The 26,158-nt window shown below is 44.2% G+C and overlaps 1 protein-coding gene across 4 annotated transcripts; it reads right to left on the bottom strand.

Annotated features, from left to right (window-relative positions):
* Sertm1 (serine rich and transmembrane domain containing 1) lies at positions 1-21,322 on the bottom strand. Of its 4 annotated transcripts, none has more exons than XM_040754415.1 (4): positions 21,087-21,322; positions 20,429-20,592; positions 19,191-19,249; positions 1-2,978 (listed from the first exon to the last, which is right to left on the bottom strand). In XM_040754415.1, the coding sequence occupies exons 1-4, from the start codon at positions 21,259-21,261 to the stop codon at positions 2,462-2,464; spliced, it is 915 nt and encodes a 304-aa protein (XP_040610349.1). In that variant the 5' UTR covers positions 21,262-21,322; the 3' UTR covers positions 1-2,461. The 4 variants fall into 4 exon arrangements, with proteins under 4 accessions (XP_040610349.1, XP_040610350.1, XP_012974119.1 ...); XM_040754416.1 differs by having other exon boundaries at positions 21,049-21,216; XM_013118665.2 differs by lacking the exons at positions 19,191-19,249; positions 21,087-21,322 and adding an exon at positions 20,921-21,047.
* Between the last annotated feature and the right edge of the window lie 4,836 nt (positions 21,323-26,158).

Here is a 26,158-nt window from a genome sequence, read left to right as displayed (position 1 = left end):
TTTCAACAGACGCCACCTCTTTATTTGTTTCCCTGTTTTCCAGTCTCCCTGAACTTTTCCAACACGACAAACCCATTTCAGCCTGCGCAGTGTTTAGTGGTGACTCCTGTTTTCCGTCTCTGAGACTTGCTGGCAGTTATTCCAGTTGATGCAGGGAGCAGGAATCACGTGGCTGGAGGAGCACTGTGCCTGCAAAGGCAGGTGAATTTGACTTGCGTGGTTTTCTTGTCTGAAGTCTTTGAACCTATTCTAGAAGGACAGGATATTAAAGCCACCTCCTCAGGACAAGACCTAACCAGGTTATCTGTCATATGGGATGTTTGTCTTTTTGTTTATTAAAATCTCTGTACCTGGGCATTGGTGGAGCACACGCCTTTAATCCCAGCACTCTGTGAGTTCAAGGCCAGCCTGGTTTACAGAGTGAGTTCCAGAACAACCTCCAAAACAATACAGAGAAACCCTGTCTTGAAAAAAAACCTCTGTACCCAATAATCTCAGAATCAAAACAGCCCAAGAATAATTAAAAGGTAGAAGTGACATGACAGGTGCTTCTATAACCCTGGTGGCTGTCACATGACGTTTCCCTGGAAACATGTGCAGACATACGTGTATCTGTGTCCACCCACCTCGTATACATAGCTGCAGGCATACATGTGCCCACAGACTCCCAGAGAATGGTAATCACCTCCCAAAATGCAGAACTTCTCTAGACCAAGATTCTGCTATGCGTGACGTCACGCCGTAAGTGACCGCAGAGGTGTGATTGTCACCACACATTTTGGGGCAGCATCTGTACCGGTCTGACAGTGTGTGTGGATGTCCTTGACACACAAGCAGCTCAGCATGTCCTGATTTGATTGTGGAGTGAAAAGGAGGAGGCAGCTTTTGATCTCCAAGCCTCTGCACGTCTAGGATGCCAGGCAGGGCCTGTAAAATGCTGGACTCTTTCTCCCATTCCTGTTCCTGGGGAGTTCTGCCTGCACAATCCACCCAGGGGCTGTGATGAGGTTCCCAGTGTTTATTTAAGATTATTAAATGTTTTTTTTTTTTGGTTTTTACGAGACAGGGTTTCTCTGACACTAGTGAGCTGTCCAGAGATCTACAAGGATGACACCAACTGGCAATCTAACCAATAGTGGAGAGGCTACCTTAAATGTCCTTCCCCGGTAATGAGATTGACGACTTCCTTGTGTGCCATCCTAGAGCCTTCATCCAGTGGGCCATTTATTTTACAAAATGGAGTTTAAATTCTGATCCATAAGAAGGTGCCGTTGGCTTTGCTTGATTCCCTGCACATACCACACTTGTGCTCACAGCTCATCTCATGGACACCCGTGGCTGGTCTCAGTCTAGCAGCTTCCAGCAGCCCTGAAGTATCTGCTGCTGCCCAATTGCAATGTGTGCAGCTTTTAGTATAAACTCCCACCCTAGATACCCAGTGCAGGGTGTTTCGTCAACATAAACAAGTTATCAGAGACACATGATGTTCATGGAGTGTGACACAGATATCAGCAATACAGTCCCTAAGGTTTGCAAACTCACATGCGCGAACACCTGCCTCCTTGGAGACGAGTGACCCCGCAGTAAAGCTTTAGAGACAAACTCCGCGAAGGAATGCACAGCCGCTGAGAGTATTACTACGTAAAATACAGCTGAACAGATATTTCTCTGCGTTTAATTCCTACTGGATGAGAACGGTAGTGAGGAGGTAAAAATGAATTGCACTGCTTCCGTGCTCTGTGTAGTGATAGCAACTGCCACAAGGGATTCCATAGCCGGAGAGCATGATGACTGCAAAGCGAGCCAAGAGACAGCCCAGGAGCAGGAAAGCAGCGTAAACCACATCACGACACACTTTCCTTGTGCTATTGACGCTTTCGACTCCCCCAGAATGTTCCCAGATGACTTCTCATCATGTGTGACATTTGCTAAGGTGAAATCAAAGAAAAACATTTATCCTATTTTAACCTCCATTTGGAAGCGTTTTGCATGCTAAATCTAAGTTCTCTCTCTGTCTCTCTCTCTCTCCCTCCCTCTCTCATATACCATCTCTGCCTTATCTTTTAAATACAGAAAACATCTTCTGAATAATCTCCTTTTCTTTTTCTTTTTTTATGTCTGCTGGCTCGGTTAGTCCCAGGACTTGGGAAGAGGCCGAGTCAAAGAGCCTGCAACCAGCATCCCCAGCGGTTCTCAGCTGAGTCCCTGGTGTCCAGCACAGTGCCGACCGGCCTGCAGGCTGACCAAGAACTTTGGGGTGAATCCCATACCTCAACATTTACATACATTTCCGTCAGCATGGGCTCCTCCCCTCACAATCGGAGCACATCCCGAGCAGGAAAGACATTAAAAAATACAAAAGAGGGACACAGGTCCACCCGAAGGGTCATTTCTTTCACGAAGCAGCCCCTCCTGCGTGGAGAAGCCAACGCCGTGCTCGCTCGGGACACCTTCCACGTCTTCACGACGAGAGGTTGGAAAAAGTAGACCTCTGGGAGGAGATACTGCAGACTTCCAAGTTGGTGAAAGAGCTGCCGGCGTCGCTCGGGTACTCAGGGTAGGAGGAGCTGGAGGAGATGATGTTCTTCAGCCTCTGGAGGGCAATGATTAGCAGCAGGAGCAGGAAGGCCAGGAGGCTGAGGAATATGAACACATAGATGTAGACATTGGACAGGTGGCCCGAGGACGCGTCTACCGACGTGGACAGCGACGTGGGGAACAGCTCCAGGAAAGTTCCATTCTCCACACCTCCTGCAAACCCAGAGGAAGGCTCAGCCCCAGACATCTCTACAAAGAGGGGGTGGGGCCGCGACTTAAGTGCACTCAAAAGTCTCACACCGGGCTCAGGACTGGTGAAACCGGCATTGCTTTTCCATGGTGGTGGCAGCAGAAACCACAGGCTGGAGCACCAATCAGCGCAGCAAACTGGTCTTGGTCTTCCAGCGGAGGCAGCATCGGGGACCAGTTGTCCGCAGAGACTGCAGAAAGAACGAAGGCACAGCTCAGCGCACTTGTCAGGAAATAACGCGTCTGTCACTGGTTTTTTTTAGTTTGTCTTTCAGAGAGGCTTAAGTATGAAGCCCGCCAGGGAGAGGAAAAAATGAAACAATTCCCTGGGAGACAAGTAATGTTGATGACTTTTTATTATAAATGAAATGTAAAAAATGAGCTTCGATTTTCCCTTCACAGTATCCTAGGTGCCAGGTTTCTCCAAGGAACTAGAAAGAAAGTAAAAAGAAAAACACACATCTGATGGGTTCCCTTGTGATTCTAGCGGATGGGAACCAAAGTTCAGATCCAAAGCTCCCTTCCCCACAAAAATGAACCGTGCACAGGCTACATGCAGCAACTCTTGACCAACACGGGACCCAATGTATGCTTTTTGTCTAATTTTTTTGATGTATTAATAAAATTTTATTGCTATCCACTCAGGTTCATTCTTACGTGTTTCTCTTAAGGTTGGATTCCCTCTGAATGATGGAGATGATACAGGATTTGCTTGCAAGAGATTTCAGTTTGAGACTCAAATTATTCACTATTCCTTATCCTTCCCCTTGAACCCTAACTTCTATAAGAAAGAAATTTTCATATCATGTTTACATTAGTGTCAACTGATTGAAAGTCTCAAGGGGACTGCAATTCTTAGAGTGAATTAATACATAAGGTAGATAAGGAGCTAACTGTTGTAGTCCAAGGGAATGGGCATAGAGTTTCCTTAAGAATATTTCTGTTTAGAGGCTACCTCAGAGACCCCAAGATGAGCCCAAACTCACAGAATATGTGTGTGCCATGGTGAACACAGTCATAGTTGTCACTTCCGCAAGCCCCTATTCTTAAGGTTCAAGAACACCATAGTAGAGGGAGCAGAAGAGTCAGGCAGCGTCTTCTGTGTCAGGGAAGCTGCACCCATGAAATCCCAACAATGTGGCTCCCTAAGCAAGACCTGCACAGTGACCACACCAGCTGACTTGTCGATGTGGATGGGGAAATCTGATAGGACCGCAAGTCTAGCTGAAGAAATACAGGCAATCGATGGCTACTGAGAGAGAGAAATGAGTCTTCTCCATGGCTGAGCACTCTAGTGGTCCAATTCAAAGTGTTCAGCCCTAAACACATGTAGGTAAGAGAAACCCTAAATGGGCTCAGTGGAGTGTGTGTGTAGGTGTATGTGTGTGCATATGTGCGTGTGTGCACGTGTGTGTGCACGTGTGTGTGTATGTGTGTGTGTGTGTTTCTTAGAAGTTTGGAAAACAAGTGCTTTCCTGTTACTGGGGTGCAAAGAAAGGTTCTTCACTCTGTGAGGGACATAACCTCAATAAAGAATATCCATCCTGGTAGAAAATTCCAGAACGTTCTTCAGATCCATTAAAGTGTCTCCTCCTAGCTCCTTCTGGCATGAAGCTATTTTTCTAATAAGTTTCAACGTCTTACTTCAGTATGGTAGAATGGTGACAGGGTGACCCCGACTTTCCCTTCTAAATGCTGCCCCACAATCTCCCTGAGAACCTGGCCCCCTAACTTTCTTCTCTTTTCCAAATCTAATTAAGCGGTGGAAACTTTAAGTGGACGGCATTTGGTGCTGTGGCCATGACTGGTGATCTCTGGATAGGGGACACTTCAGAAAGAGTTGTCCCCGACAGATTTTACACAGCAATGGGTCTTGTTGAGTGCCTCAAATTGGGCTAGCAACAATGTCTTACTATTTCCTAAAATAATTAGACTTCCACTTCTCATTTTGCTTTGCCTGCTGGTTTTAATTCTATTAGGCTGCTGCAGGCTCCTAACAATCTTTTAAAAATAAAAAAATGATAACAGGAATTGCAGTGGGAGTACAAACGTGTTCCTGATTTGACAACACACAGCGCTTTCCTGATCCAGCCATTCCTTTCTGGAGAGTAAAGTAAGGGGTCTTGGAGGCATCATGATGCATGGAGAGAATTAGGGCAGAAGCCTGATCGACCAGAGCAGAAATGCACCCCAGGTGTCCTGGCACAAACAACGTGCCGAGGGGAGAGGAGAAGCAAGCATAGTTAGACAGAGCAAGAGTTGTGGGTAGAAGATAAAGCCCTGCTTCAGGCTTCCACAAGCCCAGAACTCACCGCCTGCTCTTTACTCTTCAATAGCTCTGGCAGTAAGGCCTGGATTCCTCTTCTGGAATAGCAGAGAAGGTAAGGACTGGGTACCCTCTGCTCCTCAAGACACTTTCCAGGGATAGAACCCACTTTGCAGATGAGAAACTGGGGTCCAAAGATACTCTGGTTTACTTGGGGTGTGTAGCTAGATAGTGAGAAAGAAGTAACTAGAATCATGCTTGAATTGTAATCTTGGTTTCCTCCATAGCGGATGACAAGACTTGGGTAATTAGCGCCTAGCTGACATCCACCTTGGGGAAGCCTACAGCTTGAGTTTGCTTTCTTTTGGGAAACCTCAGTTGTCTACAGAACAGTTCACAGAAAACACTAAGAAGCTGTGGGTCTCCTATGTGGCCTTAGGATAATTGTGGAAAGGAAGAGCAGAAAAACCTCTGTGTCTGCATTCAGTATTGCAGTAAAATATCTCCTGCTTTGAAAGCTGTCTTCCTAATATTACAAATTGACTATCATTTCTAAATTGCTTCTTAATGTAAAATGACAGCAACCCAAATTTGATCTCATTGTTCTACTCTGAAACAACCGAGTACATGCGTTGTTGGAGGTGATTTTAATTTGGTTAACATCAATACTCATTTCTCTACCGGAGATTTTAAAAATTGGCTGGTAGATCCTTTCTGTCTGGTGAATGTTTTCTCCAGTGGTAAGTGTCTGACGCTGCTGATAACCAAACCCATATTCATTTAACGCCGTGTCCGTGACACTGTGGAAAAGAAATCACGGGAGAGTGCTTCAGGATGGCACTCCCAGCTCTTTCTCACAGACAAGGCTAGACTGGAGACCTGTCTCGGGGCAGCGGTAGCAGTCTTTCATCTTAAGTCATACTGGATCCAGGAGAAGATTTCCATTTTCCTTTCAGAGCCGTTCTCAGACAGCAGAGAATTTTTTGGAGGGTGGTGGTGGTGGTGGTGGTGGTGGTGGTGGTGGTGGTGGTGGTGTTCGGAGCAACTAAGACAGTTCATGGCTAGCCAAGTCTTTCTTTGTTTCTTGAAATAAAAACTTGTCCTGGGAAGAAATATAGCTACTGAAATGAGCAAGGTAGGGCTTGCCATATTCTCCGTGAGTTCAGTGATATGGGGAATGGCGTGATAGCACGCATGTGCACGCGCGTACACACACACACACACATACACACACACGCACACACACACACACATGACAAAGTGTGTTTACTCATTTGACACCATGCCCAGGATCTCATAGACAGGATACTTTTTTCCACGAGGTGCTTATAAAGATTGTAAGTTCATTTTTTTCTTTATCTTTTGAGATAGAGTCTCACTATACTGCCCAGGCTGGCTTTGAATTTACAATTCCCCGCCTTCGTTCCTGAGAGCCGGCATCCACTTCCATGCCCCTGGGAATTGTGACAATTTGAAAGAGCTAAGCTGCAGTGTGCACCTTCCTCCCTACATCTCTTCTGAAAAGAACTGGCCAGCCCTCACCTCAGAGTTCTCTCTCAACACCCATCGTGAGGCACACGAGCAGAGACTTGACATGGCCCCGAATTCTCACACACTGATTTATGAAACTCAGCCTGTTGGTCAACCTCCATTGTGGCATAGGAATGCTGGGTCCTGGGGCTGCCATTGGAATGCTATGTGGGTAAGAAGTATTTAAAGTTTTGCTGTCGTGGGGAACAGGGACAAGCTACTTTGTATCCTTGCAGTTGTTCCTTAAAATGTCACCTAGCTATTATGATCAACAAGGTTATGGTGTCATTTCATCAGTATCAAGTCCTGCTGTGCCCTACCAAAAGCGATCTTCCCAACGCATTGGGAATTTAGAGGTGTGCGATAAGGTTCTTGTGTGAGTGGCATACATCTGCCCAGATGTGATATGAAATACTGCAACGCAGTGATCATTTCAGGTGATGTGTAAGTTATCTTTCTCTATAGGACACTGAGGAACTACTATAATCAGGACCCAGAAGAGATTATACTCCATCTGAGCAAAGCCCTCTTTGATTTCTTATAAAGAAGGATGTATTACACAAGTCCTTGCCTTTCAGCCATTCCTTCATACTTTGTGTAACTAGCCTCTCTATAATGCTTTCTCTTTAGGTTGTGTGAAATGAGAGAGAGAGAGGATTGGTGCTGACCATAATTCTCCCCACCACTCTCTTTAAATGGAAATTCTTATTTGCTCTCAGTCGCAAACACAGACTAAGACTTGCGGTCATCCAAGTGAAGTTTTTTATCTAATGAGTTATGCTTGCTCAAAACTGATTCAGCTATCCACTATTTCCCATTTGGGAAGTGTTCTTACTATCAGAACACCGTGTGAGTAGAATTCTGTATGAACACTCATTCATTGTATCTGCCCAGTAAAAATCGAAACTCAGCTAAGCTAATAGACTGCATCCAGGGGCTATCAGTCATTGAGCTAGAGCAGTGATTCTCAACCTGAGGGATGAGACCCCTTTGGAGAACCTCTATCTCCAAAAATATTTACATTGCAATTCATAACAGTAGCAAAAGCACAGTTATGAAGTAGCAATGAAAAAACTTTAGTGGTTGGGGATGACTACAACATGAAGAACTGTATTAAAGGGTTGCAGCATTAGGAAGGGTAGGAACCATCTACAGCAGGTATTGGAAATTCTGCACAGTGCACTGGAATTCATGGGTCCCTGCTGGATAGGGTACAATGGAAAATGAGAACGCACAGTTCTCTGCTCTCTCGTTTCAGATGAATGATCAGAAAACTCCTTATTGCACTTTTGTAACATCAAAGTGAAAGCTTTGTATCAGTGATTTATTTTTCAATAGAACAACTGTGGATCCAGTTCATCTAGTGTCTCCCCATCAGCCAAATCTCTTATCTACTCAAGGTATTTTTAGAGTCAGTCCAAAGTTTACTGAGAAATGAATGAATGAATGAATGAATGAGCAAATAAATGTGGAGGCTAGAGAGACGGCTCAGTGATTAAGAGCACGTACCTCTCCTGTTGGGAATCTGAGTTTGGTCCCAGCACCCATGTCAGGAAATGGAGTTACAACTGTCTATAACTCCATTTCCAGGGGATCTGATACTTGTGGCCTCCTCAGGCACTGCACTTATGTGCATATACACACAACCACACACACACACACACACCATAATAACAATAACAATGAATGAAAAATAAGATCAATGCCGCTTTGTTAGACAATTAATTTCATCCTAATTACTTTAGAAATTAATTAATTAATTAATCATTTAAGATTAAGATCACAAATACACTTTTTTGATATACAAACAGAATTGATTCAGAGATGTTATAAAAACATGAAAGCATTGCAATGGGAATAGCTTTCTATCTTCTATATTCTCAAAAATGATTTAGGTGTAAGTCCTTTGCATTTATATGAGTGTTTTGGGGGAGAAAATGAAACTATTATTCCTAATACATTTTTAGTGTATTTATGCTCCATGAAAAGATTTTATGTCTAAATCACTGCCTTGGTAAAATAATCATAATAGATCCCTGGAATAAGAGGGATAGGTAATTTAAATAGGGAAGTGCCTAGATTAAAGGTAGTCCCAGGCATAGCATTTTTATGATTCTTCCAAGGTGTTTGGGAAAAGACCAAGAAGAAAAATCCCCATACTTGTGAGTAGGCCAACCGTGTATGGGGTGACTAGACTACATCAAAATGTTGAAAACAGTTGACTTCAAGGTCAAATGAAACGTGAGCTGGTTAAGAAATAGATCAATGGAACACACAGTTAAAGAGGTCATTTACAGAAAAGGCAAACAGGGAAGTAATGACTTGATCACAGGACAAGTTGTAACAAATCTGGGGAGAATAGTCCAAGCCAAGATTGCCTTTCAAAATGGTACTCCAGTTTTAATGAGAGCTTTCTGTTATGTTTTCTCCTCATATGCAGCTCTGACCATTTCCAGATTTTAGAAGTGTGTGTTCAGGAAAAACACTTCTTACACTTAAAGTTGCTAGGATTGTTTAAACCACAGCATTAGTATACAAACTGTTATACAATCTGGATGTATTTTTAAAAATTCACATTAATCCATGCTGTGGTAGGGGTGAAGGGGGTCCTATCCTTTCTTATTATGTCCCATTTTTATCTCTTCAATTAAAATAATTTTATGATAATTTTGTTCTTTGAGAATTCATGTATGTATACAATAAAATATTATTATCTCCACTTCCATCTTTCCCCATCTCCCCCAGTATCTGCAACATGACTCTCTCCCAACTTCGTGTCTTTTTTCTTTTGGCAACCCATTAAATCCAATTAATGCTTGTCTACTAAGCCCGAATAATTAGTGAGTGAATGTGAGGTCACTCAATGGGTCATGGGAAACCTACCAGTGGTCACATCCTCCAAGAATAATGCCTGTCTGTCAACTGCTTTTACCTGCAAATAGATGTTCAGTTAAGGGGTTAAGCCTGGAGAGCACATCCCCAACCTGTGCAAGTCTTTTGTTGGTGACTACAGCTGTGAAATCATTTCTATTCAATGGATGTTTTTCCTTTGAAGGTATGCTTAGAACATCTCTTACAACATCTTATCTAGTGTAACAATCTAGAAAAATTGTTCTTATAAAGTTTGTAATTATCATAAATCTCTGAGACTGAAACACCTTTTAAATTCTTTACATACCAATGCTAGATGTCCTTCAGCTTTGGAAGCCTTTGTGTATACCCTAGACTGCTTAGGGGAACAGGGAAGAGCCTGGAAAATTAATCTTTCTACAGCTGCTGATCAAGTCCACCCTAAATCTATCTATGCAGGTTCCTTAGAAGGGGCCTGCTGTAGGCTGTTGAGAACAAGAAAATGTGGTTGTCATCACTCATTCCCTGCCCATGCTACCCTTCCTTTTTAGTTTCTATCAGTCACTCCCTCCTTATACACACAGATGCTTGTCATGTCATGCCTTATTGTGACCCCAGTCCCCTTTCCCTTCCATTCTTCATGCCATCCTCCTATATTTCTCATAGACATCCCAGGTAAGGTATTTAGTGAATATGGTTCTGTTTGTATGTGGTCCTATAAATGTCTATTATTGTTATTTGAGAGTGTGTGTGTGTGTGTGTGTGTATGCATGTGTTTCCAACATACAGAATGTATGACCCCTGAACAGTTCATTCATTCTAACCAAGATCCCAAATTTATATCCACTTAAAATATCTTGATATTTGAGGCATAGAGAAGACAGGAATGCAAATTATCTAATATATCCAATTTTAAAGTTTGCTCATAACTGTACACTGCAGACTAAAACCCATAATTGATCCATAAAGTCATGCACATAAGCACAGATTGAAAACAGGTGATGACCCAGCTTGTCTAGAGTGAGCTTCAGCATTAAGAAAATAGTCAACCAGGTGATTTTCATAGCTATATCTTTACTAATGCATCCATGCATTTGCTTGAAGTGAAGCCTCAGACAATGTATTAAAGCTTCACAACTGTGGATAAATGTTTTGTATCTTGCATTTCTCTACAGGGATCCCAGCTCACAGAGTCTTTGACTTAAATGTATTTAAAACTTTAACATTTGCTTGAATTAATGAGCCATCATCTGTTGTAATACAGCTACAAGTAGAACTTAGTTGATTATATATTGTACAAACTGCACATGTTATCTGGATATTAGCCAAGTATTTAGCATAACACATACAGATGAATTTTGCCAAATAAATACCCTCATTCTTCCAGTCCTCTATGGCAGACACTCAAAGAGTGATGAAGCTTTTCGTAGGAAAAAAAGTGGATATTTAGGAAGAATAATGCTTAGTAATTGCCAGCTTGCACCGGCTAAGTTTTAGAAGCATTTGGTTTTGGTCATATGACATGATTTATGCCATCTGAATACTGAGAGAGACCCAGATTTCAACATTTATCCCCCTAATTGTAAGGCAGAATTCTTGATGGATCTTAAATATATTAAAATTTTAAAAAGCTTTGTTATAAAGGACATTAAGAATTCTTTACAGTGGAACATCTGTAATCCCCACACTATGTAGAGTATCCTAGGTTCAAGGCCAGCCTGGACTAAACTTATAAGATGGCTTAAAACACTGAGAATTTTTAATAAAGACTGTATGTTAGATTACATCAAAAGTAAATTTCCAAATGAAATCTAAGAAAATAAGAAAGTATTCTTAGGAAATATTATGTTGAAATAGCTAGCCACATTAGCAAGTAAGTTTCAAGTAACACAAAAGTACATACATGTACACACGCATAAGAATATTGTAGAACAAGGATGGGCATTGATGGCACATGCCTTTAATCCCAGCACTCTGGAGGCAGAGGCAGGTGGATCTCTGTGAGTTTGAGGCTAGCCTGGTCTACAAAGTGAGTTCCAGGACAGCCTCTAAAACAATACAGAGAAACCCTGTCTCAAAAAACCAAAAAAATATTGTAGAACAAATGCGCCAATGTGCTAACAACTGGCTGCTCCAAATCTAAGGATATATGGGTATTCACTGCTAAGACTCTTGCAAGCTTTCATGAATTCTTTGAAAGATTTCAAGAAAATATTCTTAGAACAATAAGCTGACATTCAGCCAAAATGTTAGAAGCTTCTAAAGAAATGCAAGGATGGAAGCATGATGTTTCAGTTAGTGTCAAAAAGTTCAACTCTTTGCTGCTACCATTAGCAACCTCATGATGCCTCCTGTCTCACAGGCTGTTGTGGCAAACAATTGCAGGATGTTCCTGATGGGAGATGTCCTTCTGTATATGTTTCTCTTATTGGTTGATGAATAAGACAGTGTGGCCAATAGAGGCAGGGAGATAGGCAGGACTAGAAGATGTCGAGAATTCTGGGAAAGGTAGGCAGAATGAGCACAGGCAGAGTTACGATGCTTCTGGAGGAAATAACACCATGCTGGGCATTATCGGGTAAGCCACAGCCTCTTGGCAATACACAGATTAATAGAAATGGGTTAATAATTAAGACAGAGCTAGCCAATAAGAAGCCCTAGTCACCTGCCAACAGTTTAATAATCAATATAGCACCTGTGTGTTTATTTGGGGCTCAAGGGCTGCTGGGCCTGCTGGGCCAAAAGTGTTCCATTACATGGTCCCTGGTAAAAGGAATTCTCTATGGGAACCAGAAACCAGTGAGCCTTGCTCATGAATGAACTACCGTTACTATCCACTGAAATGAATGTCCTATGTGTCCGCTGGATCAGGGAATCCAGGCATGCTACTCTGTCATCACTCCCCATTTTTAGAGGCAGCTGCAGATAACTCTCCTGCATCTTAAATACCTGGCAGGTAAAGACAGCACTGTGGAGGCATCCTAGTCCCACAGAGTAGGAGGACTCTGAGAGGCTTGGGGAAAGCCCACAATAGTTACTAAAGTCCAGGTTCAAAGTAGAGACCTGGGAAATAGCAGTAGCAGATAAACTAGACAGAAATAGAGCCGTTACCTAGGTAGCCAAAGAAAACACACAGACTGCAAACAGCAAGTCTCACAGATCAACGCAACCATGCTTCTCACAGTCCCACAGCGTGACCACCTCCTGGGTCATCCAGGACTGGGTGAGTTCTCCAGGGTGGTAGGAGGCCAAACAAACATCATCCTACAATGTCTTCTACAGTCCAGGGTCAGAATTCTTTGAAACAAGGTGACAGCATAGGGTTTAAAAACTGAATCTAATCAATTCCAAACACAGCTGTAAATTAAATACTTGGGAGCATTGATTTGAGAAGTGGGCCTTCCAGTCATCACTGATGACACAAGGGTGCAGAAAGGTACTCTGAAATGCTGAAGGCTAGACAAATTAGATTTGTGATGTGGATTACAAATGCCGCCATCTCCACAAGCAGATGGGTATTCTCTTGCTTGGAATTCTATATAGACCACAGTGTCAGTGAATAGAGTGTTCCCACACGGGACTTCTGAGATCCTGCTCACCCCTCATGTGAGAACAGAGTAGGAAAACTTGCCTATATTTACCCTCCCAACTGTGCACCCCTCAGGGTGAGCTAAAAGGTCTGGCCTACAAAGAATATCAACATAATCCTTGTAACACCGAACAAAACAAATGATATGCCAGGCTATCTATAGAGTGTGGGAGGAACTCAAGCCCTCAGCAGCTTGTTGTCATCTTAGATAATAACTCAAGATCAGACTCTGCCAAATGCAATATGGGAGCAAAAAACAAGAGTTGGCTCAGTTCCCCTAGAATGTACTTCAACTTTGACATCTAAGAAGGCAAAATTGAAAAATAACTGAGAATTATTTCCTGAAAACAGACTGCTGAATGGGTGACCTATGCAAAATAGTTATATATTTTTCTAAAATATAAACAAATATGGTTTGAGACAGGAAATAATGAATACTCTTTTCTACAAGCTCATTGACTTACCCTATTCATAAAAGCCTTCTTGGTCAGAGGCACACATTTAACTGCAATGACCTGTTTCTTGTTCTTTCTTATTTCAATGCTGCAAGCTGGCATGTAGGGATATATCATGAAGAAGAATGCTATGAAGGAGAGGAAAGAAAGAGGCAGGGGATGTGTGGAAGGGCAAACTTCAGAGCGAGATGGGAAGAGGGAGGGGAACCTTGGATGCCTCCAGGAGAAGGAAGAGCAAGAGAAATCAGTGGGGAGAACTGAATCTCCACGTGGATGGTAGCTGTGAGAATTTGCTGGTGAGCAACATGTGCTAGTTCTGGGAGAAGGAAGAGTAGGAGAGGGAAGACTCTTAATGTGTGACTTTCCATCCTTATGACTCTTAAAGCCAGTCATTATTAACTTTTACCTTTTACTAAATGATGTCACTCACATACTTAACATAAATCCAACCTCACTGAAACTCTTAGAAGAGAAATTTGGAGATACTCTTCAATGAGTTGGTACAGGAGACTGCATCCTGAACATAACACCAGTAGCTGAGATCACAGACACTGATATCGACAATTAACAAATAGGACCTCCTGAAACTAAGAAGCTTCTGTAAGGCAAAGGACACAGTCAACAAGACAAAAAGACAGTCCACAGAATGGGAAAAAATATTCACTAACCCCACATCTGACAGAGGGCTGATCTCCAAAATTTACAAAGAACTCAAGAAGCAAGTCTCCAAAACATCAAAGGATCCAATTAAAAAGTAGGGTACAGAACTAAATAGGGAATTCTCAATAGGGGAGTCTAAAATGGCTGAGAGACTTGAGAAAGTGCTCAACATCTTTAGCCATCAGGGAAATGCAAATCAAAACAACTCTGAGATACCATCTTACTCCTGTCAAAATGGCTAAAATCAAAAACACCGAAGACAGTTTATGCTGGAGAGGATGTGGAGAGAGGGGAATACTCCTCCACTGCTGGTGGAAGTGCTAACTCATACACCCACTTTGGAAATCAGTATGGAGATTCCTCAGGAAAATGGGAATCAATCTCCCACAAGACCCAGCAATTCCACTCTTAGGAATATATCCAAAAGATGCAAATTCATATAACAAGGACATATGTTCTACTCTGTTCATAGCAACATTATTTATAATAGCTATAACCTGGAAGCAACCTAGATGCCCCTCAACTGAAGAGTGGATAGAGAAATGTGGAAATTTTACACAATGGAGTACTACTCAGTAGAAAAAAACAATGGAATCTTGAAATTCGCAGGTAAATGGATGGCACTAGAAGAAACCATCCTGAGTTAGGTAACCCAGTCACAAAAAGAGAAAGATGGTATATACTCACTCATATATGTTTTTTAGACATGGATCAGGATAGTGCCAATCTGCACTTCCACCGATAGAGAGTCTGAGAAACAGGAAAGAACCTAAGAGATATGAATGGTACCTAAGAGAAGAGGAATGAGGCAAGATCTTCTGAACAGATGGGGAACACAGCGAGGGGTGGGGGGGAGTGGGAGCTGGGAAGAAGAGAGGGGGAGAAGAGGAGGAGAGAGTAGGTCATGGGGGAACAGGAAGGTTGAGTGTGGGGTAGAATACGGGGAGAACAGGATGAGAAATACGATAATAGATGGAGTCATAGATTAGAAGAGAGATCTGACACCAGTGAGACCTCTAGTGATCTAAAGGGATGACACCAATTGGCAAGCTAGGCAATAGTGGAGAGACCACCTTAAATGCCCATTCCTGATAATGAACTTGATGTCTATAACCATCCTGGAGCCTTCATCCAGTGACTGATGGAAGCAGAGGCAAGCACCCACAGTTAAACACTGAACTGAACCCATGGAACCCAGTGACAGAGAGAGAGGAGTGATGGGCAAATTGACAAAGAATGGGCTGGCAAAACAGCTGATCTGAGCAAGGGGGGAGCTCTTGGACCCCAGACCGACAGCTGGGAGGCCAGCATGGGACTGATCCAGACTCCCTGAGTGTTAGAGTCAGTGAGGAGGCCTAGGCAACCTCTGGGGCCCTGGGCAGTAGATCAGTGTTTATCCCTGGCATACAAATGGAATTCATGTGTCCATAACACAAGGAGGGATGCTCTCTCAGCCTGGACTCTTAGGGGAGTGCCTGGACCCTACCCTGAGTGAAATGACAGATTCTAGGTATCCCCTATGTGGAAGGAAGTGGCCATAGGGTGGGAGGCTGGGGGGGAATGGTGAGGGGGTGCGGGAGGAGGGGAGGGAGAGGGAACTGGGATAGACATGTGAAGCAAGCTATTTAAAATTAAAGTAATAAAAAAGCAAAAAAAAAAGGAATATATTCCCTCTTGAACTTAAATGTGATCAACAGAAACAAATCATTTCTAGGGGAATAGGTGACAGGCGATGATGATATTAAAAGTAGCTTAAAGTTAAAAAAGCCATCATAGAAATTAGGTTGAAGGCTATTGGTTTTGGTTCAGAAAAGCAGTACTTGTGGTGATATATTATTTATGATTTAATAAAACTTGCTTGAGGGTTGAGGATGCAAAGCCAGCCATAAGCAACAGAGGTCAGACAACAGTGATACACACTTTTAATCCCAGCAGCCATACTAGTTAGCCATAGAGCTAGGCAGTGGTGGCAGACACCCTTAATCCCAGGATTCAGAAGACAGGCAGCTGGATCTCTCTGAGTTCAAGGCCACCCTGGCCTATACAGGGTTGAATCAGCATAAAGGAGAATTAAAGCTCACACCTTTAATCCCAGCCCTAGAGAGGTATATAAAAGACAGGAGGAGCCCAGTGTCTCCGGCTGTATAGTGAGATTTATTTATCCTCTAGTCACATTGAGGAGAGGCTGCAGTCTGAGGCTTGGAGCAGAGCTCGTGGGGATAGGATCACCCCTTTCAGTCTGAGGTAGAGAGCTAGTGGCTGGCTGCTTTGCTTCTCTGATCTTCAGCTTGACAATTAAACCCCAAAATTCTGACTCTGGGTCTTTTATTTTTTTGTGTTACATATACTTTTCTACATTAATTCAGTAAAGAGTCTTTAATTATGTAATATACACGGGAAAGGATAAACTATCATTATGTGCATACAATTGATGCATATTTATTTTCCTTTCACATTTATTCTTTGATAATTTCACACAGTATATTTTTATCATATTCTTTCCCAACCCCAAACTCCTCCCAGATCTGCCCCCACAACTCATCCCACATCATGTTCTTTCTCTTTTAAAAACAAAATAAAAACAGGCCACTAAAAACATGGAGTTTGTTTTGTGTTGACCAAATGTCTGCAGCCCTGGGGCCTGCCCTGGAGTGTGATTGAGATATCCAGTGTCACTCCTTTGAAGAAAACCTATCTCCCCTCTCCCAGCAGATATTACTTGCAAATCCTTCCTGGCAAAGGGCAGGGCTTTGTTCCCACTTCCCGTGTCTGTGCTGGGATTTTGTCTGTCTGGAGCTTGTGCAGGTCTTGGGCACACTGTCACAGTGTCTGTGAGTCCATGTGCATCTACCCTGTTGTGTCTGGAAGAGGCTGTTTTCTTGTACACATGTTTTATACACCATCTTGACTAAGACATTTACAAAGACATGACTTGTCCTATATTATAGGTCCTTTACTATCTAATCATAGGCTACTTTTCCAATATAATCCCCCCATTATATCTAAGAATGATGTTACAAGCATACCAAACGGCTCAAAATTTCCCAGTTAATTTCTTAGCACTTATGTTTAATCTCATAATCTCCACCTACTTTCTCCATGCAAATTTCTGGCTCCCTCCTCTGTATTCTCAAGCTGTGCTCTGCATTCTCCCCATAAGTGTTTATACACTTCAGTATAACAGTTTCTATCTGCATTGTCTGTATGTTTTGACAGACTGTGAATCCCCAGGTGAAAGGACCAATATTTCACTCACCTTGCTACCCACCGAGCATACCTGATCAATGACTGTTTTCTAGACAGTTGCATGAATGAATGAAATAAGAAAGAAACTTGAAGCTTCTTGGAGAGACAGCCCATACTCTATTTTTACAAGCAAAAGAATATTTGCTGAATGAATAAGTGATCCTGTATGAAATCATCGTTATTGAGAATGCTAAATACTCAGAATATGCATGAACTCTCCCTACGTTTTATAAAGAATTTATTTGTAGCAATAAAATTAAATTTTGAGATACAGAATAAGATCTACACATCCATCCTCACAACCAGTTACGGTTTCCATTAGTGACTAACAAACCTGAGATTTTATCTGGTCAACCATTGATGATAGCTAAGGAAGAAATGGAAGGGTATACTTGTGAACAGAAGGGTATCTCACAATGTGAATACAGCAGCTAGTGGTCTACATGGGGCATTACCCTGTCTTTCTGAAGTTAAAATTGGGCATTATAGCCACCTCTTCTTTTGCTTCCCATCAGAAGCTGAGTTCGGTCTCTTGCCTTCTTCAAGTGACCTCTTTAGTAATTATTATAGACTGGTGTTTATCCGAGCCTTTCACTACTGCTTACAACAATATCAATTTAAAACAATAAGGTCCATAATGCATACTTTATTCTCATCTGGACTGGGTTTACATCTTCATGTAAGACAATAGTTGAGACGTTAACAGTTGAGAACTTGGATCTGTCAATGGCATTATGGCATTCTCGGTTCCTGGTAGCAGAGCAGAGCTCTGCCATACTCATGCTGTTTTGGGCTGGGTTGTAACCATTTCAAAGATGCTGTTCATGTGGATACGGTTTCTTGAATGTTAGGGACCAGTCTCTGTCTCTCTGTCTCTGTCTCTCTGTCTCTGTCTCTCTGTCTGTCTCTCTCTGTTTCTCTCTCTGTCTCTGTCTGTCTGTTTCTCTGTCTCTCTCTCTGTCTCTGTCTCTGTCTCTCTCTCTCTGTCTCTGTCTCTGTCTCTCTCTGTCTCAGAGCTTAGGACAGCAGACTTTGGCTCTGCATCATGCCATCCTGGAATGGCCAGTGAATGCCCAGATAGACTTGTTGAATTTAAATCAAGGACAAGTCATGTATGCTCACCCAGGACTTCACTAAGGTCTGTCTGGGTCCTTTACAAGCACATATAGTCTGAGAAGAGTCCTGCCTATCTGTGCACTGACAGCCTGAGCACCTTTGCTGGATTTTTGAGTCTATGAAGTAACCAAATGTTTTGTTATTTTCTCTTTAGCCTTCATTATGAGCAATGATAAAAGTTAACAAAATTTGAGCCTATGATCCTTTGTATTAATACAGTAATGTGATAACACAATATGATCCACTCTTGTCATTTCTTTCTGATGTTAAACGTAAAAATAGCTATATAAAATAGCAATGGTAGAATGTAAGTTCAGGGAAAAGAGTGAGTTTAGAACTGTTATCCAATGAACTCTAAATTGATCCTGCTGGGAAATGAGGCTGAATGAGAGAATTTTTACCTGAGATGGGCTCATCTTTCACTCTTAAAATGATCGATGACCCCAAGGTTACTCAGTGACTCCCTCAAACGATCAACCACAGTGACCCTCATCTCCGCCATCGCTCATCCGCCTCATTAAGTAGGATAAAGGAGGACAGGAAGAGGAATTCAGAAAGATGAATCCACTGGTGGCACGCACAACAGCATGGCCGGCATTTCAGCATCAGACACACCGGTGCACCCCACAAACATCTGCAAACACGGTAAGCTGAACTGACCGAGAGCAAGGGAGAGCAGAACCCGTCTTACCTGGCACCAAGCTTCTTCAGTGACAGCCACGAATGTGCTCTGAGCTGCTTTTCAAAGAACTTTGCATTTCGAAGGGGAATAAAGACGAAAGATAAGCCCCCTCCAGCTCCCTCGTGTTCTCCTCCCCCTCCCCTCCTTTTTCTCCTACCTCCCTCCCCACTCCCCCTGTGCTCCCAATTTGCTCAGGAGATCTTGTCCCTTTCTCCTTCTCTGGAGGTTCATGTATGTCTCTCTTAGGGTCCTTCCCCGTCCTCCAGCTCAAAACACAAAATGGAATACCCTACCCACTTCCTGGAGCTCAGCGGCCCCAGAGTATTAGTGGAGCAGGGCAAACCTTTCTCTATCTCCACTTTGCCCAACATTTGAAAGTAATCAGGTTGCAGTCCCACTGGGCAACGTCACCCGCGAGCACCTCAACTTTCTTTTGATAAAGGTTGTGCCTTGCGTGTATGTGGTGGGTGGAGCCAAAAAGCCTCTCCAGCAAAAATGAAGCACATTCAGTTACAGACCGATATATAAGGCCACCTATGGCTAGATCACAAAGTAATCTTATCTATAGTCTTGTTGGCCAACTAAGACAATTACATGTAGTCTTTAATACAGTTTTAAGGACGCTGTATTGGGCGGCAGGATGGCACAAAAAAAAAGCCGATATTTTAAGAAAAGACTCAACAATTTTGCCTCTTTTCCCTTGTCTGAACAATGAATCAGAGCACTAGAAAGTGAAATGCAGTCTAGGATAAACATCCTTAGGAGTGACTTTCGGGTGGACTCCAGGACGGTTGGGTGGTTGCCCATTCTCCTGCTCTGGGTACCTGCAAGGGGAGCCGAGTCCAATACGATGGTTTTGACCTTCTCTAAGCATCTGGCCATGAGACAAAACCTGCGGAATTGAAGTGCTTCAGCAGAACGTTATCCCCAAGAAAATAAGCCGGCAGAGAAAACGAAGGACTTTAAGATACAGACCCAGTCACTGGAACCTGACACCAAACCCGAGTGAGCCCTCGGGACCAGACATCTGGCAACGCAGGGCGCACAGGCATCGCCCTGGACTTTCACAAGATGTTTCTGTGAACGTATCTCTCTGCTCCCAGGAGGACAGCTCATTGCTTATTCTTCCGTCTTAATGAGAATTCAAACATTTGCCCATAATGCGTGCACCTTTCTCTTGCCTGGGAGGTGCAGGACTACAGGCAGAGTCTCGCATCCTGGGAGAGGGTTGAGGGTGCCTTACTTACCCAGAGAACGCTCTGCCGGGAAACCGAAGTGTTCGGCGCAGGGAAAAACTTATCCGGATTTGCAGCCACCCGAAGACAGGTGAGAAGACTCAAGGGGACACAGCATAGAGCAACGGCAGCCGTCAATGTGCGTGTGGCGACTCCCCAGGAAGGGACAGATGACCCTAGAAATAAAGAAAAGCTCACGCACACCGCAAAAACCACACAAAAGGCACCAGAAACCTATTACAAAGTATACACTATCCGCAGGGGAATTAACCTTTGCAGCGGTAGCCTGGAGGGCAGACTTTCCAGACTCCTTGTGCAGGAAATCTGGCAGGTCACCCTGGGGCCAAGGACATTGCCTTCCGGGCCCCAGGTGGATCCAGCTGTAGCTGGCTGAGTGTCCCTAAGACCCTGAGAGCTGGGCTCCAGGGCCTGTTCAGGACCCTATGAATGCGTCCAGCTACGAAAAGGAAAGATTTGGAGGTGTTCCACAGCAAGGAGCCAAACCTCAAGTAGTCCCAGGAGAGTCGGGGATAAAAGAATCCCGCAGCTAAGGGATCCCACTGGCGACCTAGGCGGGGCGTCCGGTGGCCCCCTCTGGGGAAAAGCCCACTGCCATCGCTCCTCGCCCTTACGTCTCAGTTCTCCACTGCTGTGCCCGGGGCTCACTGACATGCGAATCTGGACTCTGGCGTTGGGGTGGGGCGGCGGCCCTGTCTTGGCGATGCGCGCCCACACGGCGGTCCCAGGGAATGCACCGCGCGGGGACGCGGAGCGCGATCAGAGTGCACGGGCGACGGGCGCAGTGGGAGTGGGCACCCGGCTGGCTGTGCACCGCTCTGCGGCATCCCTCCGCCCTCCGGGGCCGCGCGACCAATGACTGAGAGCCGGGCCCACTCCCAGCCGCCTGGCAGCGGGGGAGGGGCAGGGGGGGTCTAGGACAGCACCAGGCTTTGCCGAGGGAGGAGCTTACACCGCGGTTGGAGGATGCGGAGGCGTTTGCGCGGGGAGCCCCATCTGGGGAAGGCAGGTGTGGTGCGGTGAACTTTTCTGGGGTTATGTGATGGGGCTGAGTTTTCTTTTAGGCGCAGGGGAAAGCACCTACTTCCTTCCAAAGTTTCTCCTCTTATGTCTTATGAGTCCTGTGTAGAGCCCATTCCCAAAGGCGAGCCCGGGGACATAGCCTCCTCCTGTGATGAATTTCACCTTATACTCACTACCTCCCCCACCCCAGGCCCTCGTCAGCCTTTCTCCTTAATGCCTTCTTAGTCCTCTGAGAAATCATCGAATTACTGAATAGGACCACGGTTCCTATGACTGCTAGTCACAGACAATCGTAAAACACAGACAACTGTCACAGTCATAGAGAAATTCTGAAACGGGAGCCTTCCACACCTGGCCTTCTTTAGAGATCGGTTCCTTTTCCAGACATTCAGTGATCCAGTTGACTTCCTGGCTTATGTGGTCCTGGGAAGTGTTGGTTACTTTTTAATTGATGAATTTCTACCCTGAGACCCATTTTTCTTTGGCTGAAAATCAAAATCAACAGAGCATCGAGATGCCGGAGTCTCTATGACTATGTGCTTACCGTTGTTCACCAGCGTCCAGCGTCTGGACCATGTTCGTTGGTTTTCCAGGTAGAGACAGGCCAGGAGCTAAACTCTGGGGCACCGTTGTGAGTACAGACTGTGCTGTGTCTCTGCTCCTTGTCCAGGGTACTTGAGACTTTTCTATGTGGGTCTGCACGTGCCTCATTTAAAATGCAGGAGTGGGTATATGTAGCTCAGTTGGTAGAGTGCTTGCCTGGACAGAGAAGATTCTGGATTCCATTCCTAGCGCCACATAAATTCAGCATGGTGGTACATTCTTTTACTCCCAGCACTTCAAAGGCAGAGGCAGAGGATCAGAAGTTCAAGGCCATCTGTTAACTACCTAGGCAGAATTAGGGCGATCTTGTCTATCTAAGACTCTATCTCATTTAAAATAAATAATTAAAAACACAGGAGGGCTTAATGAGCTGTGTTGTCAAGAAGGCAAGTTCAAGGAAGCTTCTCTCCCAACAGTTGTCCTCCAAAGCTCTCCCGCTTTTGAGAAAAGGTCTCACTATGTAACCCATGGCTGGTCTGGAACACCCTGTGTAGCCCAGGCCAACCTCAAAACGACATTCTTCCTCAGCGTCCCAAGTGCTGGCATTACTGGTGTGTGCAACCTGCGTGGCTGGCAAACCTCACCCGCTTGTTCTTCTGCCACGTCTGTGAGCTGTGACACGACACCTCCCTGTGTGCTGGTTGGTTTCTTTGTCATCTTGACATAAACTCGAGTCCCGGAAGGAGAGGGAACCCCAACTGAGGAAATGAGACCGCCAGATCTGCCTATGTGCAAGTCTGCGGGGGACGTTTTCTTGACAATGTGAAAGGACCTAGCCCACCGTGGACGGTGCCGTCCCTGAGTAGGTGACCCTGGGATGTGTAAGAGGACACACTGAACCAGCCAACAGCCAGTGTTCCTCCAGGTTCTTGCTGGGGTTCCTACCCTACATCCCTTCATGGTAGACTGTAACCCGTAAGTCAGACAAAACCTTTTCTCCCCAAGTTGCCTTGGGTCATGATGTCTGTCAGAGCAATGGAGAGGCAGACCAGAACAGCCTCCTGCCCACTGCTTAGTAAATTCTAATGTGCATTTTCACTTATTCTCTCTGAGCAATAATGTCCATTGCATTGGGTTGTGATATGCAGGGATGTTTTGCCACTGAAAAAGAAGTTCTCTGTGCCTCCTAAAATCATGTCAGGAGCCAGTTGACTTTTCTTTTCTTACACGTCACTTGGGAAACGCTGAGGATTCAGAGAGGATATTTAAGCTTGTCAGCCTTCGGGACAGTTGTCCTCAAACATCTCTGCGTCTAAGATCTCTAGACAGACCCATAGTCTGTTTCCACACTCCATGTGGTTCTAGTTCAGGGTCTCCATTGAGAATCCTGCAGACTGTAAGTTTCAGAGGGGGGGGAGGGAGGGAGGGAGGAAGGCTGGTTGGTGCCTGGGCCTAGCTGGCTTCTTTTCTCATGACATCTTTAAACAGGAGACATCAAATTGTCACTGGGGCGCTTTTGGAAGCTCTGGGAGAAATTGCTGCATGCCTTTTCCATAGACTCTGGCTACCCTTGTGGTTCTCAGCTTGTAGGCAGATGGATCAGCCCATTTGCCACCTATCTTCATCTTCTTCATCTTCTCTGTGTGTTTCTTATCTTCTGAGGACAGTTTTATTAGCTCTAAGTTCCATCCCAGTCTAGCCAGACAGCATTTGAGAGTCTTAATTAGACCTTCGGATGTCTCCCAAACACACATTCATAGGTTCTAACTGTACATATATTTTGGGGTGAGACCACTCACCCCATTACAGATGGTTAGTGATTATCCAAGTTGTTTGCTTTGGGCTAGGACCTCCTGCCTTCCCATTTGGGCAGTAGTAAATGCTATCAATGTTAGGGTTTTAGCTCATTGTCAACGTAAGTTTGCTAACACGACACAAGAGAAAGAGGCACTCAGATACGGCTGAGAGAACACAGGCCAGTGTGTCTCAGAGTTTTTGCCATTTGTGTATTACTCTTCTTTTTCCCTTTTCTTTGAATTAAAGTGGATTAATAATTTCACCCTCTATTTAAAATGATATAAAACTCTTCTGTTGCCTCCTATGGCAGTGAAGAAGTAGATAGTTGGCTGATACGGCAATCAATGCTCTTCCTCTTCCTCTTCTTCTTCCTCTTCTTCTTCTTCTTCTTCTTCTTCTTCTCCTTCTTCTTCTTCTTCTTCTTCTTCTTCTTCTTCTTCTTCCTCCTCCTCCTCCTCCTCCTCCCATGTACAAATACCTAGGAAAGTTTACTTACAGGGGCCCCCTTTGGATGTTGGCAAGGTAGCACCCGAGACCCTGGAGACACAGCTTCTGGTGAGACCCTGGAGACATAGCTTCTGGTGAGACCCTGGAGACATAGCTTCTGGTGAGACCCTGGAGACACAGCTTCTGGTGAGACCCTGGAGACACAGCTTCTGGTGAGACCCTGGAGACACAGCTTCTGGTGAGACCCTGGAGACATAGCTTCTGGTGAGACCCTGGAGACACAGCTTCTGGTGAGACCCTGGAGACATAGCTTCTGGTGAGACCCTGGAGACACAGCTTCTGGCGAGACCCTGGAGACATAGCTTCTGGTGAGACCCTGGAGACACAGCTTCTGGTGAGACCCTGGAGACATAGCTTCTGGTGAGACCCTGGAGACACAGCTTCTGGTGAGACCCTGGAGACACAGCTTCTGGTGAGACCCTGGAGACATAGCTTCTGGTGACCTTGAGGAGCTAGCCTTTCACCAAGATCAGTGTTGTTAGGGGAGAAATGGGTGTTGAAAACTTGGGGGATTTGGAGTAATAAGAATCATTAAAACATGACACTGACGCTTACTATGTGCGTGATGGAGATGTAACTCAATTATATTATATAAACTCTTGGAGCCTCATTTTCTTGATCTATAAACTAGATAGAGTAGTGTCTGTTTTATGAAATTGTTGCCAGGGATGTTTAATGTACACACTTGTGAAATGGTACCAATGTACCTGGTTCTTAGTTACAGCTCAGAATATAGTGCACGCATAAAATTTTACCTCTGGGGCTAGAGAAATGGCTTAATGGTTAAGAGCATTGGCTGCTCTTGCAGAGGACCTGGGTTCAGTTCCTAACAGCCCATCTATAATTCCAGGGAATCTGATGCCCCCTCTAGACTCCATGGGGCTGTACACATGTAGCACACACACATGTAGCACACACACATATAAAATAAAAGCTTTGTAAAAAGTTCACCTTTTCTTCCTTGCTACTATTACAGCAACACTGGAAGTCCCTTCGTCCATTCACTAATAATCTTCTAGGTCGTCGGAATCTTCCATATCCTGTTGTTTTCCTACTCTGTTCCCCCTTTGATGCACCTCCCCCATCTGCCTTCCCTTTCCTGCTTCCACTCTTCAGTCTTCAAGCAATTTTCTCATTCCACCTACCCCGACTTCAGAAGCCAGTGATCTCTGAAAGAGTGTTCAGAAAACATAACTCTAAGAAAATTATAGATCATAACAATTTTGTGATGTGTCAATATGGCTTTTCTGGTATCTGAATCATGATATTCTCCAAAGCATGGGGGAATTTATGTCATCTGATGTTACAGAAAAATCCCAGGTCTACGAGTTCTGTTAAGATGTGTTTTTGGACCATCTTCAGGAACTAAGGAAATAAAAACAAAGGAGACAAAACACATGCCCTAAAATTGTATGCATTATCCCAGAAAGACAGACATGCCGTAAATGCATGCTGTGAATGATCTTATTTGTATGTGTGTTTCATGGTACATGTGAAAGAAATCCCTGTACAGTTTTGATTGAGACACTATCTTGTCTTGGTAAACCAAGATGTCCTCCCTATCCATGGTTACGTCTAAGTGAGTAGCTACATTCTTCTTCCTGAGCAAGCCAGCTGGACTTGTAACAAAAAGACAGCCATATCTGAGTTACTGTGATTGACATGCTCATTTTTTGTAGCTTTGCCCTCCTACTACAACTCCACTGCTTGAGATTTGGTGGCAAGTGGAACCCATGTCTCAACGATGAAGTCTAGGAGGCCATGTACTCTTTCTCCCTCTCAACATGTAATTACTGGTGGAGAGCCTGTGATTTAGACTTGGCAGTCTAATGTATATACCTTAGCCCTGGAGTT

This window comes from Mesocricetus auratus, unplaced genomic scaffold, assembly GCF_017639785.1.
Source record: "Mesocricetus auratus isolate SY011 unplaced genomic scaffold, BCM_Maur_2.0 Super-Scaffold_100011, whole genome shotgun sequence".
NCBI lineage: Eukaryota > Metazoa > Chordata > Mammalia > Rodentia > Cricetidae > Mesocricetus > Mesocricetus auratus.
This window is presented reverse-complemented; position numbering and strand designations above follow the sequence as displayed.